General features: G+C 42.0%; 1 protein-coding gene across 2 annotated transcripts in view; it reads left to right on the forward strand.

The window, feature by feature from the left end:
- The window catches only part of A2ML1 (alpha-2-macroglobulin like 1), a 34,840-nt gene that overhangs the window by 12,209 nt on the left and 1,850 nt on the right, over positions 1-20,781 (forward strand). For both annotated transcript variants that reach the window (XM_045839701.1, XM_045839700.1), the window contains exons 12-33: positions 453-680; positions 2,125-2,185; positions 2,424-2,569; positions 3,507-3,656; positions 4,091-4,285; positions 5,061-5,154; positions 5,467-5,593; positions 6,206-6,434; positions 6,634-6,760; positions 7,774-7,895; positions 8,461-8,512; positions 8,878-8,961; positions 10,406-10,582; positions 10,746-10,827; positions 11,174-11,330; positions 13,673-13,747; positions 13,927-14,089; positions 15,466-15,680; positions 18,119-18,334; positions 18,500-18,627; positions 18,778-18,868; positions 19,163-19,231. In XM_045839701.1, coding sequence (XP_045695657.1) covers positions 453-680; positions 2,125-2,185; positions 2,424-2,569; positions 3,507-3,656; positions 4,091-4,285; positions 5,061-5,154; positions 5,467-5,593; positions 6,206-6,434; positions 6,634-6,760; positions 7,774-7,895; positions 8,461-8,512; positions 8,878-8,961; positions 10,406-10,582; positions 10,746-10,827; positions 11,174-11,330; positions 13,673-13,747; positions 13,927-14,089; positions 15,466-15,680; positions 18,119-18,334; positions 18,500-18,627; positions 18,778-18,868; positions 19,163-19,231 — 2,988 coding nt within the window. The remainder of the gene's footprint in view (positions 1-452; positions 681-2,124; positions 2,186-2,423; positions 2,570-3,506; positions 3,657-4,090; positions 4,286-5,060; positions 5,155-5,466; positions 5,594-6,205; positions 6,435-6,633; positions 6,761-7,773; positions 7,896-8,460; positions 8,513-8,877; positions 8,962-10,405; positions 10,583-10,745; positions 10,828-11,173; positions 11,331-13,672; positions 13,748-13,926; positions 14,090-15,465; positions 15,681-18,118; positions 18,335-18,499; positions 18,628-18,777; positions 18,869-19,162; positions 19,232-20,781) is intronic.

Consider the following 20,781-nt stretch of genomic DNA (forward strand, 5'->3'; position numbering starts at 1 on the left):
TTGCCAGCTCGATTCCCAGTCAGAGCACACGCCTGGGTTGCAGGTTCAGTCCCTGGTTGGGGTGTGTATGAGAGGCAACCAACTGATGTTTCTCTCTCATATCAATATTTCTCTCCCTCTCTTTCTCCCTCCCTTCCCCTCTCTCTTAAATAAATAAATAAATAAATAAATAAATAAATAAATAAAATGTTTTTTAAGTATATCATCCACAATTTTCCATTACTTGACAACTAAAATTCAGCCCTTTTTTCATTCCCCTACATGCTAAAATGTTGTTGCACATAACGATTATGGATTTCTCAAATATCCTTGGCTGGACTTCTAGTAAAATATCTACATGTCATTCTTAGGCAGTGAAGATTTGAGAGAAATTTATTTGAAAATCATTTAAGTCCATGTGGTTAATATGGTTGGGGTACATGCTAAAAGAGTTTTCCCCCTGTCTTTCTTAGGGAAGATTTCAAATGGAAGATTTGGTATATAATCCAGAACAGGTGCCTCAATACTACCAAAATGCCTACCTGTACCTGCAACCCTTCTACAACGTAACTCGCAGCTTTCTCAGAATCCACCGGTTAAGTGGCATCTTGCAATGTGGGCAGCCCCAGGAAGTGCTGGTGGAGTATCACATTGATCCAGCTGATGCAAACCCTGACTGGGAAATCACCTTCTCCTACTATGTGAGACTGGGGAACGAGGGTTGGTGAAAATGTGTTGGGAGGAAAGAGAATGGCGGGGAGTGAACTGGAGAGGGTGGATAGGCTGTCCAGATACAGACACTGCAAGCCACATAGATAATTTCAAAGATTTTAGGAGTCACATTAAAAGAAGTTAAAAGAATAGGTGAAACTAATTTTTAAAATATATTTTATTTGAATTCAATATATCCAACATATGATCAATGTACAATAGGTGTAAAGGAATAGGGAAAATGCAGAATAAAGAGATTTGGAGCAAGATCCCAGGGAAACTGTGTGGGGAAAGAAGATGAGGAATCAGCAAGAAAATGCTGCTGGCCAGGGCTGAAAGGGAACTGGGTGGGTGGGTCGGAGGGAAGGTGAAAAGAGGATAGGATTCAAATTTTATTCTGAGTTATATTAGTCAGTAATTTAAAGTAGATGATATTGGGTTAAAATTAACATCCATAGGAGCTTTGTTGGAGAACTAAAATCACAACTTGTAGCCTAAAAGGCATGTACAAAGGTAAGCAGCTTTATTGGTCACCTCGGTGATAGTGAGAATTAAACTCCAGCAACGCTCGGGTTTGATGGTCCAGAGTCTCCTCATTCCCTTATCACCCTCTCAAAGTCTCTGAGAGACTTTCTCCCCGCTGAGTCATCCCTGTGTCTTCTGTCATCCCTGTGCTTTCATCAAGCTAAAACAGTCATCCTGACAGAACAAAATAAGGAGGGGCAGGTGGGGAATAGCAAGTCAAAACGATAATGCAGGCACTGCTGTCAGGACAGAAGTGTGGGGAAACCTAGGAGAAAAGTGGAGTGAGGGTTGCTCAGTGTGGAAGGGCTGAGTGTCAGACCATAGTCTGAGGAACCAGCCATAGAGCCCTAGACTGGCACCAGAGGTGACAGCCTTCTCAGGAACAATGTCACTGAATTCAGTTTCAGGTGGGTGTGAACAGGGAGAGTTAGAAAAGGTTTCTCTTCCAGACAGTCAAATGTCAGAGTTGCTCAAAGCAGTTTGCGCTGCACTCACTTTCATGGAATTTTGAATGGAGTGATAATTCTTTTAAAAGTTTGTGAGGATGGATTTTAGCTGAATTTATGTTACAAAGACTATAAGAAAATAAAACCTGAAGATCTTTAAGAAATTGCAGACAACTGTCTACTGTGAAGGCTGTCTATTTGGCTTCAAAGCAATGGTGATTTTTGTCTCCTTCCACCAACCCTCCTGATTCTCAGGCAGCCCTTCCACCGGAGGAAGAGAAATCAGGACTGCTGGCAGTGTCCGACATTTGACAGGCTCAGGGATGCTCTGTGAAGTATTGAGTCAGGCTTCAACTAGGAAAGGAGATTCTCCCTATAGAGAGATTCAGGGATACTCCAGAAGTAAGCTCAAGGTTAATCTCTATAACATCTATGCTGTTGATATTTTTTTTCTCTTTCCTAGTTAATAGGGAAAGGAAGTTTGGAGATGGAGGGGCAGAAACACCTGAACTCTAAAAAGAATGGTGAGTGTTCATGCTTCTCTTGGAAGAGAGAAGAGTATTTTAAACTTCTAGGCAGCAGTTCTTTTGCATAGAAGTGTGGGAACAGAACAGTAACAATAACCATTGAAGAACAGGAACACAAGAAGTTGCTTGCACCATGAGGTGTGCTGCTCGCCCAAAGAGAAGTGCAAACATACAGTTGGATGGCCTGGGTATGTGAGTGCACTCTCATCCCTGTGTATCCTCGCTTCTTTTTCAGGACTGAAAGGCTCCTTCTCTCTCTCACTGACATTCAACTCCAGACTAGCCCCTGATCCTTCCCTCGTGATCTATGCCATTTTTCCCAATGGAGGTGTTATAGCTGACAAAGCTCATTTCTCAGTAGAGATGTGCTTTGACAATCAGGTAAAGTGGCAGTTGAGGAGGGCGAATAAAAGGTCTGGGAGTAGAGAAAGGCCTTATGTATACTGGAGTCGAAGATAAGGCAAGAGCAGGGAAATAAGAAGATAACATTGAAGTTGGGTGTGATATTGTATTTATAGTGCCTCTAGTATGTTTTGTTGAACTCTATCTCTCTCCTGCTTCTTTTTAAAAAGCCATGCTGGAGCCCTGACCAGTGTGACTCGGTTGGGCCTCATCCTGCAAAGGGAAGGGTCACTGGTTTGATTCCCAGTCAGGGCACATGCCTGGGATGCAGGTTCAGTTCCTGGTTGGGGTGCTTATGAGAGGCAGCCAATTGATTTTTCCTCCCTTTCTTTCTCCCTCCCTTCTCCTCTCTCTCAAAAAAAATAAATAAATAAAGTCTTTAAAATATATTTTATTTATTTATTTTTAGAGCAAGGGGAAGGGAGGGAGAGGAACATCAATGTGTGGTTGCCTCTTGTGTGCCCCCTGCTGGGGACCTGGTCTGCAACCCATGCATGTGCCCTGACTGGGCATCAAACTGGCGACCTTTTGGTTTGCAGGCTGGCATTCAATCCACTGAGCCACACCAGCCAGGGCTAAATAAAATCTTTAAAAAATAATTAAAAAATAAAAACTCATGCTGGGAAATCCCATATATAGCTATTCCAAATATAGATATTCCATATGCTTTCATCTTTTCTACTCTATCGTTTAAACATTTTATATCATTCTTATGTGCTGCTCACTTTTCTCAACTCTGTCATAAGACACTGGTATTTAAGGGCTAGACTTTACAAAGGAAAATCAGTATAAGAGTGACAGAGTAAGCTGAGATACCATAGTTGGGGCATATTGACTGATGATCCAAATTATATTTTTTTCTTCCTCCTCTGTAAGCTGATGTGATTCCCAAGTTATATATATATTTTTTCTCCAGGTTTCCCTTGGCTTCTCACCTTCCCAGCAGCTTCCAGGAGCAAATGTGGACCTACATCTGCAGGCAGCTCCTGGGTCCCTGTGTGCAGTCCGGGCCGTGGATGAGAGTGTCTCGCTCCTGAGGCCAGAGACAGAGCTGAGCAACCGCTCTGTGGGTAGTCTGCTAATAGGGTGGGAAGAGGGAGTTAGCAGAGAAGACAATTCTGCTGTATTAGAATAAGGGATATATTTCAGGGAGTGGGAAAGAAAGTCTTAGGAAAATAGTGCACCACAAGGTGGTAGAAAAGCAGTTGTGAAAATAAAGGTAGAAATGATGGTAGGAGAAGGGCATGGTTAATAGGGACATAGAGATAAGGTAAAAAGATGAAGTAAGAGATAAGGGTGGCAAATTATGAAAAAAAAAGGTGAGATAAAGGTTAAAATTTAAAAAGGAAGGAGTTATGATAAAATAAATATAGAAAGAATTGTGAAGTAAGGAAGAGAAATAATATAGGAGTGGTGAGCTATGGCACCCGAATTTGAGAGAAGTTTTTCATCTGGTTTCACTGTGTCAATACTTTATTTCTTTTTCCTCTTTTATCTCAGGTCTATGGGATGTTCCCATTCTGGTATGGTCACTACCCCTATCAGGTGGCTGAATATGATGAGTGTCCAGTGTCTGACCCTAGGGACCTTCCTCAACCCCACGTTCTTCAAGTGACTGAAGAGCGCTGGAGCAAGCGTTCAGTTATGTGGAGGCCCTGGTTCTCTAAAGGCAGGGACCTTTTCAGTTTCTTCCAGGTAGGTGTTCTTACCCATTTTGTTCTTATAGGAACAATGGTAGTAGGAGGAGGAAAGCAAAGTCTGTATCTGAAGAAACAGAGAGTCCTGTGGGTACTGACAGCTAAAATCCTGAAACTCCTGATATGTAAGGTAGCCTCTTTTAGTTCTTATGCTGGAAGAAGTTGCCCAATCTTATTGAAAGATAACCACTGCGAGAGGCTGAACACCTAGTCTTCCTCTCTCAGGGGTCCCCAAATATTGGTTGATTAGTCAAGAAGGAGAATAAGGAAAGCTAGATCAGCAGTCTCTTCATTATTATAAAAAGAAATATTGCACCTATTTTATGAACAGAGGTTGGGATACTGTGGCCCAAGTCTGACCAAGAGGCCTCTGACAGGAACTATGTCATGTTTATCTTTGTATTCTCTCTAATGCCTGAATCTTCATAATGCTCACTGTATTTTTGTTGAATTGATTGAGCTAACTAACATGGCCCTTGGTCTCTGAAAGTTCAGAGTCTAAATCAAATAATAATATTTTTGACTGATGTTTGAAAAGAGCATGAAACATATTTAACTGTGAAGGAGGTTTAATTGAAAGCCTTTCACTCCAGCTGGAACAGGAGTGAACCAATCTTGGTGCCTGAGTATTGGGTAATAATCACCAGTGTCAACATTAATAAGAAAAGAATGTCTTGGTTGAACCCTTTGAGAGTGCAATTCCTAGGCAGTAGCCCTTAGTCTAAGGGAAGGGACTTAACATTTTATTCTCTGCTCTGTTTCATACCTATTAGGACATGGGACTGAAAATACTGTCCAATGCCAAAATCAAGAAGCCAGTAGATTGTAGTCACCAGTCTCTAATAGACAGCAGTGAACACCGTGAAGGTAAGCTACCTCTGCAGCTTGTGGAGTCACTGAGCTATTTAGAATCACGGAACTCTGAAAGCTCCCTCTTCGCCTCTGGTTCTTGTCCTGAGCCTCTAGCCTCAGAATGACGATAGGTTGTAGGTCATAGATGCAGGCAGTTTCCCAAGGATCTCTCTACCTGGGGAAGGCTTCTGAAGTCTGAAGGTCTTATCTATTCATTCCCTGGCCAAATGTCCTTGTCTGTCACTGGCCTTGTGATTAGTAGTCCCTTCACCTCAGTTTATTTCACAATGGAAGTCTTCTGTTTTCTAACATTTCCTTATTCTTTAGTCCCCGTAGGCAGTGGTGCTGTTCGTCCACTGGCTTTTGGGTCCTCGCCTTCATCAGTGTCCTCAGAGGATTCTCAGGTCCGCCAGTACTTCCCAGAGACTTGGCTCTGGGATCTGCTTCCTATTGGGTAAGTGATACCTTGATGGTATAGCAAGATCACACTGTGTGGAGTCTGCAGAAAACTCAGGATCAGACAATTTCTAAGTGAATCTAAGTCTCAGGCCAAGAAAGCTTAATGGGGATAAGGGAACATGTCTCTTTCCTGAATTCTTATACAACTATATACAATCACTCAAAACATATTCACACATATTCACATTTACATAGAACAGATAGTGCATCCTCATTTCAGATCCACAACACCTTAAAGGGACATATTGACATTAGTTTAGGTCTTGGTCACTGCTTACCTGCTCATTTTGACAAGCCATAAGAATGCATATCTTCATCAACTCAGAAGGTGCTGGTCTCTCTTTCAGATATGTTTGGACACACATGCCCACCCTCACTTACCCCCTCCAACATACTCAGGCACCTCCCTTATCTCATATTTGTACGTCTTCACTCACCTGGAGATTCACACTCTGGATTCACATGGTCCTCCAATTCAGTTGCCTCTTCTTTTCCACGCAGGCACAGCGGCAACAAAAATGTACTTCTGCAGGTGACTTTTAGGTTAATTTTCAAATGTTCTCCTTCGCTTGCTGTCTGCCTTACCTGGGTCCTTGTGTTCTCACAGTAACTCGGGGAAGGAGGCCATGCACGTCACTGTTCCTGACAGCATCACCACGTGGAAGGCCGTGACTTTTTGCACCTCTCAGTCCAGTGGCTTTGGTCTTTCACCCACTGTTGGCCTAACTGCATTCAAGCCATTTTTTGTGGATTTGACTCTCCCTTACTCAGTAGTTCGTGGGGAATCCTTTCGTCTTACTGCCACTATCTTCAATTATCTAAAGGATTGCATCAGGGTAAGAACTGGGGGTACAGGAAACAGGTGCCATCCTTAAAACCAGAGCCTCCACAGTGAGTTTTCCCTACGTTGGAAGCGTACTGTTCCCCTTCCCTGGGAAAGAGATGCTGTGTTGGTGTCTTGGCCCCATGTTTTCCTAAGCCTGTGAGTTTTGTCTCCTTTACTTACATCCTTTATTGCTTAAACATTCTCTTCAGGTTCAGACGAACCTGGCTAACTCAGAGGAATACCAGGTGGAATCATGGGCAGATTCTCAGGCCTCCAGCTGTCTTTGTGCTGATGAAGCAAAAACTTATCACTGGAATATCACAGCTATCAAACTGGGTAAGAGAAGGAAAGCACAGAGTGAAAGCTCTGAGTTTGAGAACTCCATCCTTTCCTCCACTGCATTTGCTTTGTTTCCTCTTTCCTTTTCTTTTTATTAGCCTCTATTTTTTCCCTCCCTAAGTCTCTGTTGCAAATAAATAAGCAAATACTCTCTGGTAGATAACCTAAACAATTATACACACTGTACTACTTTGAGTGTGAAAGGGGGAGCTTTGTAATATTTATGCCAGGAGAAGAAGGGCTATGTGGCCATGTTCCTCATCTGGGCCAGGCACTATTTGAACTGCTGTACATGTATTAAGTCATCTCATCACCATACTAACTCTAGGAGGTATCATTTGCTCATGGATTAAATCCATGCAACTCAAAGTACAGTCTTTCAATGTAAGAGTTATCTACTGCTGCTTAACAAATCACCCTCCAGTATAGTGGCTTGAAAGAACAAATATGATCACACAGTTTCTGTCATCAGTAATCTGGGTGCAGCTTAGCCGGGTGCCTTTGGCTCAAGGTGTCTCATGAAGTGCCAGTCAAGCTATATTCTCATCTGAAGATCTTGAGTAGGAGAGGATCCGTGTCTAAGCTCATTCCACAGTCTCTGCTCCTGCACACTGAACCAGTATCATTCGCATCAACTGGAAGCTTGTTAGAAATGTAGAATAGAGGCCCCTACCCCAGATCGCCTGAACCAAAGCTTGTACTATTACAAGATCCCCAGGTGATGTGTATGCCACTAAGTTTAAGAAGCACTGGCCCTGGCCAGGTAGCTCAGTTGGCCCGATATGCTAATGTTCTGGGTTTGATCCCCAGTCAGGGCACATACGAGAATCAACCAATGAATGCATCCATAAGTGGAACAACAAATCAATAATTCTCTCTCTTAAATCAATAAAAATAAAAGAAACCCAAAAGTTTAAAAAATTAAAGAAATTAAGAAGCACTGGTCCAGCGGGGAAGAGACCTCACTGGTACCTCTGGCAATACCTTTCTTTATCCTTCTCTCTTCTCAGGTCATGTAAACTTTACTATCACTACTAAGATTCTGGACAGCAACGAACTCTGTAGGGGCCAGAAAGGGTTTGTTCCAGAAAAGGGCCGGAGTGACACACTCATCAAACCAGTTCTGGTCAAGGTGAGTTTTTTTGGCAGGCCTGGCTTCAGAGGTATAGACAGGGATGTTCCATGTGTGTCTAACATATCAATTAGCCTCTCACAGCAGCCTTATTCCAGCTCCAATTTGGTAGCTCACCTTTCTTCTTCCCTGGCCCCTTTCTAACTGGAATGATTTACTTAACCCATCTCAATGGTCTACGAAAATGCCTAATATACTTTGTTGGTGTCTGGTGCTTCATAGACACTCAATGAATGTCAGTTTCTCTTATTAAAATCCCTAAAGTCATCATTAGCTGCTTTTTTGTCCCATTATAAACCCTGTTGTCATCCTGCTTCTTGGAAGTTTCCCAAGCTTGTCCTTAGTTCTTGCCATTGCCCAGAAAGAATTTTAGTGAGAGGCTCATCCCTGGGTTGGAATGGAATCCTCCTGAGTCTCAAAGAGATGCTCTGCTCTCTCTAGCTCTGAGAGAAGCCGGGAGGGGCTTCTTCTCCCCATTTTCCTTCCCCTGCCTATGCCTTCAGTGCCACCTGCCCTGAGATTCATCTTCATTGTCTTTACCCATCATTGTCTCTCTTTATGTCAGCCCGAGGGTGTCCTTGTGGAGAAGACCCACAGCTCATTGCTGTGCCCCAAAGGTAGGAGAACTCAGAGAGGGTTGGTGGGGAGAATTCCCTAGGCAGCAGGATATATTCTTAAGCAAAAGGAGGAATATACAGGACAAGAAGTTATGGGAGCACCCAGGGGTGCCATCCCAGAAGGGGCCAATTAGCTGGGAGACCGGATAAAGAGAAAATGTACAACACAATCATGGCTCTCTTTGGAATATATTTTCAGCAAAGATTATTATGAATAGGTTAAAAAATCTGCCTCCATCCCACAGGAAGCACTGGGCCCAGAAAACCCTGGGTTATGAAAAGTTTTCCTATGGTTTGGGCTTGAGAACCCCACTATTTCCACCTTCTGTCTTTTATTGTTTCACTTTTTTCACTGCCTCTGACAGGAAAAGTAGCCACAGAATCCATTTCCCTGGAACTCCCTGAAGATGTTGTTCCTGATTCAGTCAAGGCTTACGTTACTGTTTTGGGTAAGCAGTTAAAGAACCTTGGCTCAAAAAGGCAAAATGGAGCCGGAGGCTGCCACGGTGTGGAGTGGGGTGGGCACGTGAACCTGTCTGAAGGAAGGTGTGGTGGATTAGAAGTGACGGAGGGAAAAGAGCCTGTTTTATATAGTGGGTGGTACAGCCAGTACATAATAGTACAGCTGGGATTAGACAAACTTCGGCTTTCATTGAAAACAGAAAGGGGTCTGGGCAGGAGGACACTGAAGGTCACTGAAGCTTGATATGTATTTAGGTTTATGTTGTCTATCAGTTGGGTGGGAGGGAGACAAAACGTTTACAGCAGCCATTTAAAAAATGAGGAATTTATCTATTTGAGTATGGTTTGGGGAAGATTTGACCGTAATTACATAGGCAGGGCGCTTCACTCCTTTGGGCAGGGAGAGGGAATGAATGGAAAAGCAGGAGCTTGAAAATCACATTAACCTGAGTTAGAATCCCAGAGTTACCCTCTACCAGCCGTGTGACCTTGAATAAGTTAATGGACAAGCCTGATCCTTCTTTCTCTTTTGTAAGGCTGTGATAGTAATCTGGCTCTAGGGATTGGTGTAAAGGTTGATATGAAGTCCCCAGCACAATATCTAGCTTATAGCAGAAGCCCTAAACATATTAGGTTCTTTCTTTACTCCTACTCCCTTTCCAAATCTCTTCCAGGTTAAAATGTGTCCATTTTGACTATATTTGATTCATAGCTCTGGGATGGCACTTACAATACTATAACTGTACTCCAGCTCACTGTCTGGCTCCTACAGTGCATTGTGAACTCCTTGAGGACAAGGGCCATGTCTTTTTTATTTCTGTTCCTACCAAAGTTCCTGAAATGTGGTTGATACTCAGTACATATTTTATACATTTGAATAGAACTCCATGGATGAAATACGGGTGTTATGAATCATTTAGTTCAGGTTTTCTGGCTTGTGAATTATATGGAGGGGTCAGTAACTATAACTTAAAAAGTGGTATCAGATTGTGTGTGCTTGGGAGGGACTTAGTGACTTGGAGGGTCATACTTATATGCAGTGGGGGAACTTAGAGATTGAGTCTAAGTATTGCAGGTTTTGTTACATCACTCATCATCTCCAGTGACATGGTTTTTAAAAGCCCTAAACTCTCTCAGGTGGCCTACGACGTACCTTTCTGTATACTGCAGCATCTTGTACATTCCCAATATGGTAGTACTATATCATTTTGTTTATAATGAATTATAATTATAATGTATTGTAATTGTCTGCCCCTCTGACTATGAGCTCTTAGAGGTAGAGACTGTGTTTGACTTACTGTGGTCTCTCAGGCCACAGAGTAGATACCCACTGAAAGATAGCTAATACATGTTAAGCTAATGATAACAACTCCTAAGGATTCCTTCTTTTACCACCACCTTCTTTCTCCTTTTTTTTTTTTTTGATCCCAGGAGACATTATGGGCACAGCCCTGCAGAACCTAGACAATTTGGTGCAGATGCCAAGTGGCTGTGGGGAGCAGAACATGGTGCTTTTTGCCCCCATCATCTATGTCTTGCAGTACCTGGAGAAGTCAGCACTGCTGACCAAGGAAGTCAGGTCCCGAGCAGTGGGTTTCCTGGAGCAAGGTGAGTTGGTTCAATCTTCCTTCTTGGATACCTCCTCGAGGGCCTATGATAGCTTGATAAGATACTGAGAGGTTCAGTCCCTGAAATGTCCCACACCCTTGAAAGCCATGGGAGTGTTTTTTGAAGTTGTCACTGTGATCTAAAACCACCTCTGGCTTCCCAGGCTACCAGAAGGAGCTAATGTACAAACACAGCAATGGCTCATACAGTGCCTTTGGGGAGAAGGATGGAAATGGAAACACATGGTAATGTTGCCCAATGCTCAATGCGTTCTGTACCCTGGAGCATAATCCCTGAGTGGAACTATTCCTCTGCCTGTCCCTTTAAGCCCATTCCTTCTTGCACTCTCTCCTCCACCTCTTTCATTCTGCTTACTGAAGCCACATAATGGTTTTCTTTCTCTTTGACCTTTTGCCTCCCCAGTTCTTGTTCCCATTCATGCCTATAAATGCCTCCCTTTTCCAGGCCTTCTAGGGCATTATATTTCCTCAACTTCCCTTCTGGTACCATACATCAGAATAAATTATAGAACTATCGTACCCTCACCTACAAATCCCCCTTCATGCAATGTTTCCCTCTTTACCCATATAGGCTGACAGCCTTTGTCACCAAATGCTTTGGCCAAGCTCAGGAATTCATTTTCATTGATGACAAGAACATCCAGGATGCGCTCAAGTGGATGGCAGGAAACCAGCTCCCGAGCGGCTGCTACGCTAATGTGGGAAAGCTCCTTCACACGGCTATGAAGGTGTGGCTCTGCCTGGGGGCTGGCTGCCCACCACTGTGTCTGGGGGAGCAGAGTCAGACGAGAACTGGCCTGGGAGCTGGTGTTGTTCACTCGGCGGCGTAGTCTCTGGGTGACTTGGTCAATATACTTAACCATTCTGAGCCTCAGTTTCCATGTCTGTAAAATGAGAACATGTTCTAGAACTTGGTTCTCAAAGCATGATCCCAGACCCATAGCATCAGCGTCATCTAAGAACTTGCTTAAAATACAAATTCTAGCCCCTGCCCCAGACCTACTCTGAGAAACTCTGGGGGTGTGGACCAAAATTTGTGTTTTAATAAACCCTCATGATTCTTATACTTGCTACAGTTTTCTTTTTTAGGTTTGATTATTTCTGTTTTCATTCTAAATTTTTTTATTTTTCATTACAGTTGATAGTCAATATTATATTAATATCAGGTATATACTATAGTGTTTAGACATTTATATAAGTGATCCTCTTAATAAGTCTTGTACCTACCTGATACCATGTGTAGTTATTACACTATTGTTGACTACATTCCCTAAGCTTCACTTTACATCCCCATAACTATTTTGATACTTGCTAATGCTTGATAACCACTGGACTAGAATATTTCTGAGCCTTTTACTGTCTCTAAATCTGAGGCAAAGCCATTTGCTTTGGTGGGGACTAACAGGCAGCCCAGTGTCTTTTGTGAAAGGGTTTTACTCTCTGCCGGACATTGTTCTAAGTACTTTGTTTATTTGATATCATTTAATATTTACAACAAATCACTGAGCTTGGTACTGATATACCACTCTTTTTTTTAAAAGATTTTATTTATTTATTTTTAGAGAGGGAAGGGAGGGAGAAAGAGAGAGAGAGAGAAACATCAATGTGTGGTTGCTGGGGGCCATGGCCTGCAACCCAGGCATGTGCCCTGACTGGGAATCGAACCTGTGATGCTTTGGTTCGCAGCCCACGCTCAATCCACTGAGCTACACCAGCCAGGTGACATACCACTCTTAATCACATTTTACAGATGAAGAAACTAAGGTTCAGAGATTAAGTGACTTGCTCCAAGTGAATGCTAATGACTCGTAGGACTAATATGAACAATAGCAACTGGACTCCAGAGACACTGCGCTCACCCACTCCCTGCCTTGCCTGTCCCCTCCCAAACACAGCGCGAGGTGCTGATGCTGCAGGACAGCTTGTTCAGTGCAGAACATACCAGTGAAAGGAAGATTTGTATGAACTTTCCTAGAGAACTTATGTAGAGTGGTATTCTAGGTATTGCAGGACCTGGAATAAAAGTCTAGAGCACTGAAGAAAAGAAAACTCAGTGTAAGATTTGTTAGTACTCCTTACGCAGCATCTGATCAGTGCTCCTCCCCCTACCAAGCAGCTTTCTTCTCTTACACTGTGTCAAATATACCGGGAGTAGTACAAGCCAGGACCTGACCGGAACAAGGCCCCAGGGGATTTTCTCCCCTTCTCTGATTAGAGCCGGCTAGTCTATCGACTGTCACATGTGTGGTCAATCTTAGTGGTCTGCACAGGAGCTCCAGAGTTAAACTCCCTGGGTTCAAATCCCAGTCCTGATGATTAACTGTGTAATCTTCAACAAGCTACTTAACCCTTTTATGTGTTTTTTTCCTTTTATTTACACAATGAGGATAATAATTTATTTATTTTTATTTTTTTTAAAGATCTTATTTATTTATTTTTAGAGAGGGAAGGGAGGGAGAATGAGAGGGAGAGAGAAACATCAGTGTGTGGTTGCTGGGGGCCGTGGCCTGCAACCCAGGCATGTGCCCTGACTAGGAATCGAACCTGTGATGCTTTGGTTCGCAGCCCGAGCTCAATCCACTGAGCTACGCCAGCCAGGGCGGGGATAATAATTTAGATGAAATATTTTTAAAAACTTGCTAAATCTTTTCGTGAAAGATATTAAACAGGGAAAGTGTCACTTAATCTCCCCAGAGGAGGAGGTGGGCTTTGTGCTGCATGAGGGGACATCCATTTGAGGAGGCTCAGATTTTGTAAGGATCTGAGAAAAAGAGTCTCTTTATCCCCCCTCCCACCGCCTTTGTTTTTAACCTGTCATGTTTTCTAACCCCTTCTCCTAGGGAGCTGATGACCTCCTGTTACCTCTCTTAGGCTGCTGTTTAAGGTTGTGCTGTTGTTGAAATCCAGCCAGTTCCCCCTCCTTGTGTGTCCTGAAGGCTTGGGTGTGTGTGTGTGTGTGTGTGTTAAATAATCCATCCATTGGGGGGAGGGAGACTATTTTGTCATTTGCACACAATTCTCGCCTAGACTGGCTGCTTCCCTGACTTACTGCCTCCCTGTTTCCCTCCAGGGTGGTGTTGACGATGAGATCTCCTTGACCGCCTACATCACGGCTGCCTTGCTGGAGATGAAAAAGACCATAGATGTGAGTTTCTCTGGCTCCTCTTCTCTATGGTCATCTTATCTTGCCTATTTCTAGAGAAATTTACCTAGTTTTGTCCCTAGTCAGCCTTTGGAACTCAAAGGAGATATGATGATTTCCTTATCACTTCCCATTTTATAAGAAGTGCCTCGTAAATTCAGTTCTTCTCTTTCATTTTTTAGGACCCAATGGTGAGTCGGGGTCTGCAGTGTCTCAAGAATTCTGCTTCCTCCACCACCAGCCTCTACACACAGGCCCTGCTAGCTTACACGTTCTCTCTGGCTGGGGAGATGGACATCAGAAACATCCTTCTGGAGCAGTTAGATCGGCAGGCTATCATCTCAGGTATGTGGTCACGTTATGAGCTTTTGGAAACTGTGAAAATATGCTGTGAATTATCTATCATTTTTCCTAGTCTCCATAGTCCCACATATATTCAATTCTAAGGTTCATTTTAGTAAAAGTCATTGTCATAAAATGATTGTTGAGAGTTTTGTGGGAAAGCCCATGTAAGTCCTCAAAGGCGCTGTTACACTTCCAACATGAAGGGAAAATGGATGGTAGGAGCTAGTCAGAAAGCTTCCTGGGGTTGTAGAATCGCCCTTTTGCAGGTATTTAATAACTCTTTGGTGTAAGATCATTGGAGTTGATGGGGTAAGACTAAAACTTAGAGATTTCTCAAGGTGCCTTTAAAATTTTGGATGTATGTAAGATAATAGTTGCTATTCTAGCAGATCTTACACATAAAACATTAATGCATTTTATTTATCTAGCTGTGTATTTAAAATTATACTTCTGGGAAAAAATTTAATTGCAGCTTTCCTTTGTGCAAATGGCATTGCCAAGTTGCCCTCTCATGTGGACCCCAGGTGGTTTGGGGTCATGACATGGGTGTTTCAGACAGTGACACCTGTTCCAGGGTGTGTGATTTAATGTGATTATCTCTTATCTGTTATCTTGCATTGCAGGCTCACATGTTTTCTGCTATGTTCTTCCAATTAGATTGCCCCCTGTGGGTTATTTATATATTATCGATAAACATATATAATTAGACTTCTAGCTTTCACTCTTCTCACTTCTGTTTGTTCTTCTTTGTCTTTGACCCTTGGCTGTCATTGAGGGTGTTTTTTTTTTAATTTTTAAAATAGATTTTAGAGAGAGAGAAAAAAGATAGGGGGGGGACCCAAACATTGGTTTGTTGTTTCACTGATTTATGCATCCATTGGTTGATTCTTGTATGTGCCCTGACTGGGGATCAAACCTGCAACCTTGGAGTAGCAGGATGATGCTCTAACCAGCTGAGCTACCTGGCCAGGGCCATAGAGCTTTGGTTTGGTCTCATCTTCTATTTGCTCACCCTCATTAACATTTCTTCTATGGTTTCTCAGAGTTCTTAGGCATGCTCTACCATATTTATTCTTCTTAAAATGTTAAACCTTTAAGTAAAATAAATATTAAAATTAATAAAATTTTGTTAGCGAAAAACATTCCCCAAACATATAAGATTGTTTTAAGAAGTTTCTACCTACCTATTTCCATTAGCATTAGAATGTATAGATTAAAAAGGGCTGTTTTCCTATAATTTCTGGAGGCATGTATTGATGCTCCCAGCTTCATTTTAAGGAATTATGTGTGAGTAAATACACACACACATTCACAAAGTGAATTTGGGAAAACCATTTCCTTTCAAGACCTTCCTATCTATGCTTCCTTCTCCATAGGAGAGTCCATTCACTGGAGCCAGAAACCTACTCGGTCATCAGATGACAGCCCTTGGGCTAAGCTTGAGGCTGTAGATGTGGAACTCACGGCATATGTATTGTTGGCCTGGCTTAGCAAAGCTAGTCTGACTCAGAAGGAGTTAGCCAAGGCCACTGGTATAGTGGCTTGGTTGGCCAAACAACGCAATGCATACGGGGGCTTCTCTTCCACTCAGGTAAAGAGCCTGCTTTCCTAATGCCACTTATCATGTGGGGATGGAGGAAAAAACTACTGCTCTTGCCCTCCAGGTCTGGGCAGTTATAATTCTATAGAGAGGGAGAAAAAGCATGTGAAAAATATATAAAAGCAGTCATAAACTGGGTCATATGAGCACATATGTAGCACTATGTTCATTTAATGCTCTTCCTTTGCAGAGTATGAAACATCATGAGAGTCATGTTTTATATGTAAAGAGGACATATACAATTATTGGCAAATTTATATATTAACAAATTAGAAAGCTAATTATGGGGTCTAAGCATAAAAGGAAGATTTTTGTGGGTATACCTTCTACTGTTTCAGGTATTAAAAAGCTAGTGAGATATAGTCTAAAAAGTTTACAATCTAAAAGGAAAGCTAGAAAAAGTTCTATTTATTACAAAGCAGGGTGTGGTTATATAAGAAAGATACAAAAGGGACAAAATATTGAATACAAAAAAGATAGAGGAAAATTAAAAAGAAAGAAACAAAAAGGAGAGGAGGCTCACATCTGCTTGAGGGATAAAAGTCTTCACAGGGGAATGGCACTTGAGGTAGATCTAAAAGAATATGTAAAATTTTGGTGGGCAACTATTGAAATGAAGTGAAAATGGCGTGAGTAGAGACACCCATTTGCAAAAGGACAGAGTAGCTGTTGGGAAAACTGGTTTATGTGAAGCATAGTGGGACTTAGGTTGGAAAGGCAGGGTAGGTTCATATTATGAAGGGCCTTGCATATCAGACTCAAGTTTGTGCCTAATACTGAGGAGCTATTAATTTGTTCCAGAAAGATCAATCTGTCACTTGATGAATAGGATGATTTAGAGGTTGGAAATCCTGGATTTGAAGAGATCAGGAGATTATTTCATTTACTTAGGTTAGGGTGAAGGAGAAATTGAATTAGTGGGGTGGCAGTAGGGGGGAAAGGGTATGACAAATGTAAATAATGACATAAAAATGATCAGAGATCATTACCCTAACAAAGAAAGTCATCATTAATTCATTACAAAGAAAGTCATCATTAATTCATTTGTTCTGCGAATGTTAAAACCTACCATGTCCAAGTTGCCAAGGATACAGAAATAAACAAGAAAACACACAGAGGTTATATTCTTGTTGAAATTAGGGCCAGTTCTATTAAGGGTATAACATGTAATTTAGGCCTGGAAGAATGAAAGATTTTAATAGGTAGAGTGTCTGGTAAAGATGTTAAGTGCAATGAGCTGGAGTATAGTAATAACTCAACTGGAACTTTAAAATATTATATGGGACCTTGCTTCCTTATTTCAGGGAAACTCTTGACCAAATATCAGGAAAGATTTCCTTCTTGTTGAGCCCTAAATAATTATAATATATAATTATAAAAAGCAGTGGATTAAGCATGGAGAACTCTCAGTGACAGATATATGTCAGGTTTGTTTCTGAATACAATCCTTGGCTATTCTCAGAAGTTACACATCACCCACATCAGTTTTCTGAGCTGATGTTGTGTCCCATTCCTTGAATTGCTTCACATGTCCAAGCAGTGAAGACCTCCGTGGCTCTAGTTCACAGAGGGTAGACAAAAAGTTATCAAGCTGCACAGGTATAACTTGTTCACAGCTTCCCCAACGTGGTGACATGTCTTCTTATTTTTATGTGATAGTGTAATGTCTAAATATGACTTTTCTTTTTCATTTGGGATAGGAAGAACTGGGTTCTTTTATTCAGTAATAGATATTTTACCAAGTGTTGAGTCTATAGAAATTCTCAACACAGAGTGAGATATGACAGTTTTGCTGAATACCTCATTCTTTTTTTCTTTCCCCTAGTTGCAATTTATATAAATAAAGATGAAATGTTTTCAGAGTGAAAAGGTTTGAAGTACATGATGCTACATGGTCTTATTGACAGGTTACCTGTCTTATTCCCAGATGAAAAAAAGGTCATCACATGGCATAATGGCTAAGAAACCTTGGCTGGCAAGGAAGGATTTCCTAATACCCTTTCCAACTGTGCCATAAAAGATTATTACAGTTAAATAATTTGAAAACTGTGCATTTTCTAGGGCTATCCAGTTGCTGCTGTTTCCTCCTCAAATAAGAAAACTGTAAAATGTATACTGAACAGATATCCACTTGCTTTTAACAGTAGCCTATTTTGAAGCTAGGTTTGGTTGCCGGATATGAATGCACAAGGTTAGCCTACTGACCTATGGATGTTCAATAATAACTTGATGGAGATTTTTCTATACAAGTGAGACACTATGATTTCTATATCAGCTTCCCCAGTCCTCACAAATGTGGTTTTTAGATATTTAAAAGATGTATCATCTAAGCTAGCAAACCACGACCAGGTCTGTAGGTTATAGTGTTGTTTGAGGTTAACTGCAATGGCTCACAAAATGGTAAGCATATGCTTGCTCGTGTTCCTCAGGATACTGTAGTTGCTCTCCAAGCTCTTGCCAAATATGCCACCACTGCCTACATGCCATCTGAGGAAGTCAAGCTGGCTGTAAAATCAGCTGAGAATTTCCAGCACTCTTTCAGTGTTCAGGCTGCCAACCGGTTGGTACTTCAGCAAGAGACTCTGCCCAGTGTCCCTGGAGTGTACACCTTGGAGGCCACAGGCCAGGGCTGTGCCTATGTGCAGGTAAGGAGAGATCCAAGAGAATGAGTGTGTGCTGGAAAGGAGAGTCTGAGGGCATCTTCCCCTCGAGTAGAACCTTTTCTCTATGTACCTCATGTATAACGAAAGTAGTTTCAACCATACGATTTCTAAAGTTCTTCTCAACTCAAATTTATTTATTCCTACTAGACGGTGCTGAGATACAATATTCTCCCTCCTAAAAATGTGGAGACCTTTAGTCTTAGTGTGGAAATGGGAAAAGCTAGATGTGCCCAACCACCTTCACCTCGATCCTTGACTCTCACGATCCACACCAGGTGAGGAAAGCAGAGATTGTGGTGGGGGCACCTGGATCATAGAAGCTGAATTGGGATGTGTGTGCATGTGTGTTTGTGTGTGTGCTGGGATAGGGTAGGCTGAGAGGGAAAATCATAGGCTCACATAGGCTTGCTTCTTTCTGCCCTTAGTTATGTGGGGAGTCGCAGCTCTTCCAACATGGCCATTGTGGAAGTGAAGATGCTTTCTGGGTTCAGCCCCATGGAGGGCACCGATCAGTTAGTAAGTCACTTCTCTCTTCTTCATTTAATAGCTCCCAGGGGACCTAATGTTATCATTAAGAAGCTGGTAAGATGGCATCATAGTATATATACACAACTCATAATTGCGTTATCTAAATGAACTATAAAGGTGCACCAGATATATGAAATGGAACCTGGAATAGTCTTTGTTCCTTTTCTTACCTTTGCGCAGTACATGCTGTTTCCTTCATCATGACAGAGCTGTGGGAGACTCCCCTAGGGCACAGGGAAGGTTCTGGATCTCAGTCTCCATTTTTCCTTTTTTCTTATTCAGCTTCTCCAGCAACCACTGGTGAAGAAGGTTGAGTCTGGAGCTGACACACTTAACATTTACTTGGAAGAGGTAGGTATTCAAGAACCAGACCAAAGAGCTTGATTGTTTATGCTTTGCAAATTCCCTTCCAGTCTGTATTCACTAGTGTGCCATGCGCAGGGATGAGGGTCCCGAGAGAATGAGTTCACAGCCACAGAATGAATTCTGCCTCCGTGCTGGTGTACCACAGAATAGCCTCGTGTCCTTCAGGGCAGCACCGCTGCACAGACACAAAATGTGAGCCATCTGCGCCATGTGAAACTTTCTAATGGCACCGGTTAAAAAGTAAAGAGAAACATAACATTAATTTTAATGTAAATATGTTTTATTTAACCTTATAGACCCCAAATATTTTTATGTCACCATATAATTAATATAGCAAGTGTTAATTAAGTATCTTTCTTCTTTATTTTTTCTTACTACATCTTTGAAATCCAGTTTGAGTTTCACTCTTCCAACACATCTCCATTCTGACTGGCCACCTTTCAAGTGCTCAGTGGCCACCTGCAGCATGACAGCTCTAGAGTGTAGGATAGGTGTTAGTAGCAGAGGCTTTGATGCCAGACTGCCTGGGTTGACATCCTGGTTCTCACACTGCCTGCAAGTTGTTGAATGTCTGTTTACTCCATTGTAAAATGAGTGTGGGTAGTGGTAAAAATAGCTATTTACCTCAGCTATTGAAAAAATTAAATAATCTAAGACATGTAAACATATTCAGAGTGCCCTGGCTGGTGTAGATCAGTGGATTGAGCACCAGCCTGTGAACCATCAGGTTGCTGGTTCAATTCCCTGTGAGGGCACATGCCTGGGTTGCAAGACCAGGTCCCCAGTGAGGGTGATCAAGAGGCAACCAATTGATGTTTCTTTCACACATTGATAATCAATGTTTCTCTCCCTCTCTTTCTCCCTCCCTCCCCTTTCTTTCAAAATAAATAACTAAAATCTTTTAAAAGTTTTCATTGTTAATATTTGACATTCCATGTAACCTTTCATGTCAACAAAACAAGTTCTCTAGGACTAGTAATCTTCTAAAAATTGTTACAAATACCTATTTTATCTATTTTATCATATTTTATTCAACACAGGGAACAGAAGTAACCTTGCTGTGTAACTGACAGACAAGAGCACCTCCAGTGAAAATTTACTATTTTTGCTAATGTCCATTTCCAGCCCCTTCCCTCACACCACCTCACACATTGAACTGTGGTTTTCTTATCTCCCAGAGAGCCAGGGGATTTTATTTTAAGCGAATCTGGTATAGTTCCCTTTGAACAACCCTGAAACCGTGATGTTAAACATTTGTGTAAGGTTATGATGCTTTCACGTGCACTTTTATTTTAGTATGGCATGCTAGAGTGGCCTGTCCAAGTCCAGGAGGTAGCACAGAACTATTGGAGAAATATCTCTGTTTCTTTGGCTATTTCGATGTATTTCGTGGAGAAGCTGTGGGTTAAAGTAGACCATGGGTGTAGGGAAGCATGTTACAGAGGAGCCAGGAAGCTGTAAGATGCTGAGAAGAAAGAGCCAGAAAGTCAGCCCAAATCTGTACCTTTAAGCTTGGCATAGGGCAGAAGGGACGG

The sequence above is a fragment of the Phyllostomus hastatus genome, unplaced genomic scaffold, assembly GCF_019186645.2.
Source record: "Phyllostomus hastatus isolate PE091 unplaced genomic scaffold, TTU_PhHast_1.1 phas_contig_308, whole genome shotgun sequence".
Taxonomy (NCBI): Eukaryota; Metazoa; Chordata; class Mammalia; order Chiroptera; family Phyllostomidae; genus Phyllostomus; species Phyllostomus hastatus.